Source organism: Osmerus eperlanus, chromosome 4 (genome assembly GCF_963692335.1).
Source record: "Osmerus eperlanus chromosome 4, fOsmEpe2.1, whole genome shotgun sequence".
Lineage (NCBI taxonomy): Eukaryota > Metazoa > Chordata > Actinopteri > Osmeriformes > Osmeridae > Osmerus > Osmerus eperlanus.
Window position 1 is genome coordinate 19,608,221 of NC_085021.1, and position 9,455 is coordinate 19,617,675.

General features: G+C 44.2%; 2 protein-coding genes across 3 annotated transcripts; one reads left to right on the top strand and one right to left on the bottom strand.

The window, feature by feature from the left end:
- Nucleotides 1–1,704, bottom strand: rps21 (ribosomal protein S21). Of its 2 annotated transcripts, none has more exons than XM_062458185.1 (6): nucleotides 1,622–1,704; nucleotides 1,200–1,284; nucleotides 981–1,044; nucleotides 716–787; nucleotides 448–503; nucleotides 1–62 (listed from the first exon to the last, which is right to left on the bottom strand). In XM_062458185.1, exons 2-6 carry the CDS (start codon nucleotides 1,247–1,249, stop codon nucleotides 53–55), a joined length of 252 nt encoding a protein of 83 aa, XP_062314169.1. In that variant the 5' UTR covers nucleotides 1,250–1,284; nucleotides 1,622–1,704; the 3' UTR covers nucleotides 1–52. The 2 variants fall into 2 exon arrangements, with proteins under 2 accessions (XP_062314169.1, XP_062314171.1); XM_062458187.1 differs by having other exon boundaries at nucleotides 1,618–1,638.
- Nucleotides 1,705–3,199: 1,495 nt separating this feature from the next.
- Nucleotides 3,200–9,397, top strand: ttll10 (tubulin tyrosine ligase-like family, member 10). Its single transcript, XM_062458188.1, has 11 exons — nucleotides 3,200–4,154; nucleotides 4,569–4,731; nucleotides 4,928–5,046; nucleotides 5,245–5,365; nucleotides 5,590–5,675; nucleotides 6,350–6,536; nucleotides 6,726–6,897; nucleotides 7,433–7,573; nucleotides 7,741–7,857; nucleotides 7,982–8,075; nucleotides 8,306–9,397. The coding sequence occupies exons 1-11, from the start codon at nucleotides 3,857–3,859 to the stop codon at nucleotides 9,217–9,219; spliced, it is 2,412 nt and encodes an 803-aa protein (XP_062314172.1). The 5' UTR covers nucleotides 3,200–3,856; the 3' UTR covers nucleotides 9,220–9,397.
- The last annotated feature ends 58 nt before the right edge of the window (nucleotides 9,398–9,455 follow it).

Consider the following 9,455-nt stretch of genomic DNA (forward strand, 5'->3'; position numbering starts at 1 on the left):
TACTTTTCCATTTTCTTTATTTAACAAAGTTTCCACTGTTGTAGCTTCTCTTTTAGAACGTCCTGGAAAGAAAAAAAAAGTATTGGTCAGACCTGGTGTGTAACAAACCTCATATATACACACACATACACCTGACACGCGTACACAAGAGACCTCATCCTTACACACTGGACAGCAAGTCTCTGAAAGACCAGTCTCTCTGAACTGCTGTTGCAACACTGAGATGGAAAGGGTAATATCTTGGGGGAGTGATCAATCAAAACAGAACTACCCTACAGTACCAACAGAGGGGAAAGCTTGTTCGTCCATATTGTGGGGGTGGGGGGCACATTTGCAAGTGTAGGGTATTTGTCTATACCGTTACCAGTTCAATTCCTCTTCAACAAACCAAGTTCCTCTCAGAAGATTATAAACACAGCCATGAATACTCATTTAAGTGGTTCTTACTTTGACACGATGCTGTCAGTCTTAGCCAGCCTCAGGAGAGAGTCATCAGCCTCGCCCTGTTAAAGACAGAACCACCAATCAAAAAGCCGCTGCTATGAATGAATGATTACCCTTTCAGGTCTTTGTTAGTTCATTCATTACTGATCATGTACACTGAGGTGATTGAGTGAAGGTGATTTTCAGGCATGCTACACAGCAGCACATTGCTATACTGGTGAGGCTGGGTGAGGTGTCTGAAACAGAATGCAAGATCTGGTATTGAACCTACCATTCTACGGATGGCACCACAGATAGCGTAGGTCTTGAACTGACCGTTGAAGCGACCGGTTGCCTTGTCAACCTGAAAAAGCAGGATTAATAAATATCTATAAAATGTGTAAGAGTTTAGGACAGTTATTGAGTAGCTTACTTTGTGCCACACAACCTCTTAATAAATTCCAATCAGAGTAAATCATGGTTCCATGCAGGTAGACTGCGTTTCACAGCCTCTTACAGACAGGGGGATCACAGAAAGGTATCATTTGGCCACTGACCTCAGCTATGTTGATCTGGATGGAGGCATGGTCCTTGGCTCCAATGATCCTGTTGCTAGCAGAGCTGCGTATCACGGGACATATAGGATGTTATTATAACTACCTGTTGTAAAATACTATTAGACAACATGTGTAATACACCGTCACGTCAAATTGCATGTTTGCACAGTGGACTACATGTTTTACTGTCGTAAACCGGCTAAAGAACCATCTACTCACCATTTACGTGGGACGTAAAGGTCTACGAATTCACCAGCGTCGTTCTGCATTTTGTATGGTTGGAGGGATGATCGCCGAAGGGGATCTGGAAATTACGGGGGAACAAACATGAAATCAGCAGGAGTTGTTGACTGTCTACAAATTGTTGATTTGCGAACACAAGTGTTTAAGTCCTAGCTAGTTAGCGGGCATTAAGGGTGCATAGCATGTCGTATACACTCTGTCCGCATGTGGCAGGCTCAGGTACAGTAGCGTCATGTGTTCTAGCGTTTAGAAGCCAATATATCGTTTGAATTGGGGATATTCCAAGCTATATTTTTAATTGACTAGTTTATTTTGATACTGTATAAGGAAACTGAGGTTGAATTGACCAAATTCCAACAGCTTTTGCATTTACAAAACAGCGAAAATATCTTGCCTACCGTTCGTGACAAATGGCCGACAAGAAAGGAAGTGTGGTGACCAACCCGGAAGTTAAAATATCTGACACAACAACTACTTCCTGCGAAAAACCTTTTTAGTTTTTGTATATTTTTAAAACATATTTACATTCTATTAAGACAGACCAACGAAACATGGTAAAAATGTTTTAGAAAAAACAGGCGATTATAAAGAAAAGGTATCTAAATAATAAATAAATAAAAGTTACAGTGAGCGAGTCATGTCAAAGGAAGTAGAAACACAGCACGCCCAATCTTGGATCTCGGTAAAAGTAACGTTGAGAACTGTCGTTTGAAAGAACATATCGGCATATTGGTTATGGATTCGGCTAAATCTGGACAACCAATCAAGCAAAATCATAATACATCAAATAATAATTTCTTGGTTTTAAGGAGTTTTGTTTAGATGTGGTTTTAGGTGTTGTCAACTTAATATAAAGCAAAGCAGTAGACTAACGAGGCTATGCAGGAAAAACTGCATGATTGGCAGCCGATCGGTTAGCAATGAAATTATGTCCAGCCCGACACTCAGACGGAGGAATGCCCTTTTTACTGTCAAGATTCATTAATGCTCATGCTGTCGGGTCTACCATAGAAAGAAACTAAAGAACGCGTTATACATAGTGTAACCACATCATAATTGTGCACACGGTGTTTTCCATCGGGATCAATAAAGCGTATTGATTTTAAGAGCATTTATGAATGTATATGAATCTGCCCATGGCCTGTTGTTCCAGCTCCACTATATTGCAGACATGTTTCCATGATATGTAGCCTACACAAGAGGGGCCGCAGCTGATAGACAAAAAGCAGGACCTAGTAGGCTACATGAGCTGTTAAGAATTTATAGCCTCGTCTCTGTACTGTCTGCCGGTCTGTCAAGGGGCAGGGGACACTTCAAAACAGCACTATAAACATTAATGGTTGTGCTTTATTTGGTTTAGTGCTTTATAAAACATGTTTTATCTTTACTAATTTATTTCCTGCTTTTAATGCGTTTATTGTCTTTTCAAAATGTTATGCAAAACACTGAATTATATGAAAAAACTTTAACATGAATACAATTTGATTTGATGCCATTCGTCCATGACAACCACTTGTTTTTGCATGTCTGATTAGGTAACATTTTTTTCAAGAAAACACATTGACAGAATGGAGCCATGGATATCGGGACGGTTATGGTACAAAGGCTCAGGACAAGAAGTGGGGTAGGCTACCTGTAGTTTGATAGTAGGCCAGATGATTATCAACATACTTATGAAAGGTATATCCATTGGATAGGGTTTTCTTTTGTTACAATGACAAATTACAAAAGCATGCGCCAACAAACATTGTTTTACATGATCGGTAGAATACAATACCTTAAAAAAAGGCAAATCCTTTTGATTGACACTCTACTCATATTACTGTGGAACTACCACCACAAGGTTTACAGGCAATTAATATTGAATGACACTAAGCTTAGAGGTGAGGTGGGTGTGGAATTCATATCCTTGAGTAGTAGGCCTATATCTTGTGAAGGTATTGTTGCAAGATTCAATCTAGTATTAACAGCTGTTGCCAAGGTACCAATTTCCCAGGCAACCACTGGTTGTTTACACTTTCCTATTGAGTTTGTACAGCATTTACCAGACTAGCTGTCTACTAAACTGCTAGGGACGGGCAACTTTTAAGATGATATTAACTAACTGACTAAAAACTGTAGGTTGTCTTAACTGCTTGTGCCTTTAATTTTTCTTTTTTGGACTACATGGAAATGTCCATTAGCAGAAGAAAAAAAATCTTGAGTAATTTTTTGGATGTGGGCTTAATGCTTAGCTAAAGGTGAAAGCAAATCTCCCCAGTTCTGTAGACAGTAATGTGCAGCAGATCCAGTGACTAGTAAGGTCGAAGCCACTTCTTGTTTAAGTCTAAACCACGTCTCATACAGCAGCAAGGCATTGGAATTTTTTTCTTTTGTGATCATTTGTAATTACTTTTAAAGTAGACTTTTAATTTGACATACTTTCGCAGTACAGTGGACAAAGGTTAGTTTTCTTTCACACTCCAGTTAATCTTAAGTGCCATTGGAGTCACTTTTCACATGGACTCAACAAACTTATTCCTCCGTTTTTGACCAGAAGTCACATGGTTTGAGGGTGGGTGCAGTTTCCTGGTGACAGTGTCCAATGACAAAAATCCCTGTTCTGGTCCCATTTTCTGGGTCAGCGGTGAGTGATGTCATCTGAGAACTTGGACGAGGCCAGTCCTCGGGGCGAGCTGGAGGTGAGAGGGCAACAGCCAGAGCACAAGGAGCGGGCGTGTGGAAACACCCAGCCCAGCGACAAACAGAGCCAGGAGGGATCTCAGGAGGACCTGAGAGAAGAAAGTGGGTCCTCAGCCCATAGGGAAACACAGGAAGTGACATCAGACCGGCAGGTTCAGGAGGAGGACAGGAGGACATGTCCTGAGGAGACACAGGAGAGGTCTGTGAGAAGTCCAGAGCAAGAGACAGAGAACCAGGATGGAGGGCCAGGTGTGTGTGGGGAAAGGTGGGATGCCATTTTGGATTTTAAAGTCATAATTTAGGATAAACTGTTGACACTGTACCAACAGTTTAGCACTTATTTTACACAATTATCACAAAGAGAAGTTACCATTGACCTCTCAAAATTTGAATTTCGTAGACTACTCATTTCCTAATGAATGATACCTAGTTTTACTTTAAGGGTAGAATGGTTAGCATCAGAGATCACTGAAGTCTTTATATTATAAAGACTTCAGTGATCTCTGAGATTCTTGTCAGGCTCAAGCACAAAAATAACCAAACTGAGTAGAAATGAGTATGTCTGCCTGTGTTATGTGCACGTGAATTTGCTTGGGGATGTGCGTGTGTGCACGCATGCATCTGTGCCTATATCTGTATGTACGGGTGTGTGTGTGTGAGCAGGTGTGTGTCTGGAGGAACGCTGCCCCAGCGCCGGCAAGCTAGGGGTCTCTGCCAGGGGAGTGGTGCCACTGTCGTATCCAGAGAGAGAGAGGGAGAGGCGGGTAGAGGAGCCCAGAGGACATGGGCCTTTTTACTTCTTTGGAGGAGCAAATGGAGCTGCTATGTGTGTAACAAAATAATTTTTAAGAAGGAAAATACAACTATATTGAGTGTGCTTGTTTTCCTGAATCCCTCTTTATGATAGCTGTTTTTATTATGATTTCCAACACATTCCTGTCCCACATTCATGTTTTACAATAAGTGTTAGGCCTACCTATTGTTGATTGGGGATTGTTCATTAGATAAATACATTTCTGCAGAGTGACATCTTACTGTGAGAGCAAAGGATGGCAGCGGATCTCTGACAAGCACAGAGAGGACTTTAAACTCAAGTGGTGTGAGACCAAATCAGTAGCCACCTACTACAACTTCAGAGAGGGTGAGCTGCTTTTTGCTTTACTAAAACAAGTAGGACCTAGGGATAACTGCTTTTACAAATATTTGGATCTGTGCCATACCATAAATACTGTATCTCTAATGATCCCCTGGGTGTCTGAAAGTGTCTGCAAAATTCTGAAATGCAAAAACCTAAAACCAAATGTACGACCACAGATTGAATCGTGTTGCTTGTGTCCAGGTGAACAGCTCATCTACCAGATCCCCAACAACAAGGTTCTGACCACTAAGATCGGTCTGCTGAACAGCCTGAGAGAGTACGATCGCGTGAGCAGCAAGGTCAACCACGGACGAGGACTCAGGTGAGACAACACTGCAGTCACACCACTGTTCTAGACTAGAACATACTAGTACTGGACTAGGGCATCTAGTACTAGACATTCTAGTATAGAGACTGAACGTATAAGAGACTCTTGGCACAAGGGCATAATTGGCATAATGGTGGGCGATGCAGGACTGGACTCCTAAACCGCAGTTCAGGCGTCACATTACCCTGACCACAGCACTGTCTCTTTGTGATCTGCAGGAGATTAAAAATGGAGGAGTTTTTCCCCGCCACCTTCCGTATGGATGTGAGGGATGAGAGAGAAGCTTTCTTTTCTCAGCAGGAAGGTAAAAAATGTCTACACTTCAACTGCTATATTGATACCATGTACCATATCCATGCCATATTATATCACTATAAATCTAGCACCACAAAATATTAATTCAACTTTATGGCTGAGAAAGACATGGGTAAAAATACCACACAAAGACAGTATCGTAGTTGAATGTTTTTTCCAATCATTCTCAAATGTTGGAAAACAATGTACTGGAGAGGCCTCCACGACCCAGTGTTACTATAGAAACCAGCCAGCAGAGGGCAGGGTAGAGACATCCATTAATACTCAGCCACAATCCTCTTCAACTGAATACAGTGGACTGCATTTCATTGAGGCTACCATTTTACTGGTACCTTTGAGATCTTATTGAGAACATGTCAACAAATACACAAACAAACAAACAAACAAACAAATGTCGCTCTTTAAGAAGGGTTATCAATGGATTTATTTTTTGATTGTTTTCTCTGCAGCGCCCTGAGATTGCCTAGACAATGAAGGTCCTACCATAAATAAAGTACATTCATAAAGCTATTATTAACAAATGAAAAGATGACGCCACTTGTTTCCTACTACTGTATGACGACGGGGTCTGTCAAACCCTTCAAGACATGACACTACAGAACACGACACACGTGTAAAGTGTGTTTGACTGCAATACATCGACTGTCTCTGTTTTGTTTGTAGGTGTGCATGGGGAAGACATCAGCATGTGGATATGTAAGCCCACCGGCCTTAACCAGGGCAGGGGCATATTCCTCTTGCAAAGCCGGGAGGACATCTCTGCCTTCAGACTAAAGCTGCAGAGCAACGCAGAAAGCCAGTGCAATAAGAAGATACCTGTCCGTGTGCCTCAGGCACGCATTGTGCAACGGTGGGTTGACTCGTATCTTCAGAACGCAACTCTATGACACACTGAAAATTCTCTGCATATTGATGTGATCACTGGACAATCGACTTTACCGGTTATATATTTAATCATGACTGGCGATTGTCTCGGTCAGGTTACACAGTTATGGATTATGATGTTGATGGACAGAGAAACCTGTCTATTTGCCCTCAGGTATGTCACAAACCCCTTACTCTTAAAGGGGAGGAAATTTGATGTGCGCTCCTACTTCCTGATTGCCTGTACCAGACCATACATGGTGTTCTTTCGCCACGGCTACGTACGATTGACCTGTGAACTTTATGACCCCAACTCCAATAACCTCTCAGCACACTTGACGAATCAGGTAGATCAGTAGGTTATGGTCAGCATGGTTGATGAAGTCACGTTATTTTGTGTCATGGTCGGCCAGTCTCTTACTATTTTTTGAATCTGGCTTGTCAGCAGAGACATCTTCACAGGACATCATTTCAAAATAGATCTAAAACTGGGTCATAAATCCTGTTTCTGACCAGTCTTAAAATTATGGCCCTGATTCTATTTACCAGTGCAACCCAAATGTTGGTCAAGCGGAATGTACTTGATCTAAATACAACTTGAAAAACAGGCCTCTAATGACAAAGTATTTTAATTCATATCCCAGTGACTTCAATTTGCGATCACATTGTAGTTATTTTCCCCCAATGTTCCCAATTTATAACTGCCTTACATTTCACATGTAGTACAGTGCATTGTTTCATTAATGTATTACAAAGGATAAACCAGACACTTGTTAAGATAACTCTAACGTCGAAATATGAATAAAAGGAAGTACTTCTTGCCCTCAATTTCCAAGTTTCTCATCTCCCCTCTGTCTGTGTGTGTTGGTCCTCCGGCTGCAGTACATGCAGAAGAAGAACCCTCTCTACAGTGTTCTGAAGGAGGAGACGGTGTGGTCCATGGAGAGGTTCAACACGTACGTCAACGAGAAGTTCAAGGACACCAAGGGCCTGCCTGACGACTGGGTGCTGGGTGTCTTCACTGTGAGTGATGCTGACAGTTCTTGACATGTCTCAAGGACAGCATGAATGCAGGACTAAAATGTCCTCTTGACTTGAGTCACATTTTGTCTCAGGAGACTTTGACTCTGGGAAGAGGCAACTCGTCTGTCTGTCCATCTGTCTGTTTTTCTGCATTTTCCTTTTTTCAGAAGCGAATGCAACAGATCATGATCCAGTGCTTCTTTGCTGTTAAAGCCAAGCTGGAACGAAAGCTGGGCTACTTTGACCTGATTGGCTGCGACTTCATGGTCGACGAGGACTTCAAGGTGAATGAAACTCCTCAGAGACGTTTCCTGTTAAGTACACACATTGTACATGTCTGTGAGTGGGACAGTAAAATAGCAGCCAGCTTGGTGCTAACAGTACAGGTCACCCTCTGCTCCATGCCAGGTGTGGCTGTTGGAGATGAACTGTAACCCAGCTCTTCACACTAACTGTGAGGTCCTGAAGGAGGTGGTGCCCAGCACTGTCGTGGAGACTCTGGGTGAGTTGATGACCAGCACATGAATGTCCTTGGTTTGGTTCATTAAACACTTTGCAGCTATAATGATTACAGATTTAGGTACAGTAGGTAGTAGTAGGTTCAGTTGTACTATATGTTCTCCATTCCCTTTAATTCTGTCATGACATCTTCACCCATGAGTCCTAATCTCTGTATATGGATTGGTTAAAGATAGCTCATGTGTGACCTGCCCCCCTCCCTCCCCTCTCCAGACATGACCCTGGAGATCTTCAACAAGTGTCGTGGTGGGCTGAAGATTGTCCCATTGGCCAGTCAGAAGAATTTCATTCTCTTGTACGATGGCGAGACTCCTCCTCTTCCTGCCGTGACTCGTCCGATCAAACCGTCCGGGTTGACCAGGAGGCTGGAGAGCGTTCCGCAACAAAAACCCGTCAACAAAACTCCCACAGGTGAACCTCTTGTGAGTCAGAGGTCGTGGCGAGGGGTGAACAAGATGCAGGATCCTCCCGCGACCGTTTCTCACGCCCAGCCCATCACCGACAGCTCCTCAACACTTGTTGTTGCAACAGCTGCAGTCGTCTCCTCCTCCACAGCCTCCTCCTCCACGGCCTCCTCCTCCACGGCCTCCTCCTCCACAGCCTCCTCCTCCACGGCCTCCTCCTCCACGGCCTCCTCCTCCACAGCCTCCTCCTCCACAGCCTCCTCCTCCACAGCCTCCTCCCGGACGTCTTCCACCACAAACGTGGTCCTCAGACCCCACCCCTCCCCGAAAGCCTCCGAGGCCCCCAGATCCGCCCCTCGCCCCCAGAAGCCCGCACACGCCCGCGTGGAGCTCCCGCTTCGCAAATGCACCTGGCTGGGTCGCGCCGGGAGCCCAAAGAGACTCCACGGAGCCCCGGAGCTCCGGAGCATGAAGAGCATGATCACCTCTCTCTCCACGTCGGCGCTGAGCGACGCCTCCGGCCGGTCTCTCCGCCGCGTGGGGGTCATCAAGGCCCGTCCGGGGTCCGACCTGGGACAGGCCTTGTCCTGCGCCATCAAACCCACCCGGCTCCGCCTGGCCCCGCCCGGGCCGGGACAGCCTGTGTGGACTGTGGACAGTGTGGAAAAAAAGAAGGAGGAAGAGGAGCCCTTGAGGACAAACAGAGCCTCAGCCAAGTCATGACGCAGTGAAGCGCGAGGCTGTTCTGTGTCATACAGACTGTGCTCTGCCAAGATGGGTCAAGTAGAACCGTGTGGACAGCTGATGTATTTTCAGTTTTTTGGCAAAATATCAGTGTGTCTATGTCATTGCAAAGAGAAGTACTGTGCTTGATCATGTCTCATATAGGAATAAAATGTGTTTATTCCTGTCTTGTTCTAACCCTTTTTGTACAGTACATCTCATGCCAGCCATGGGTG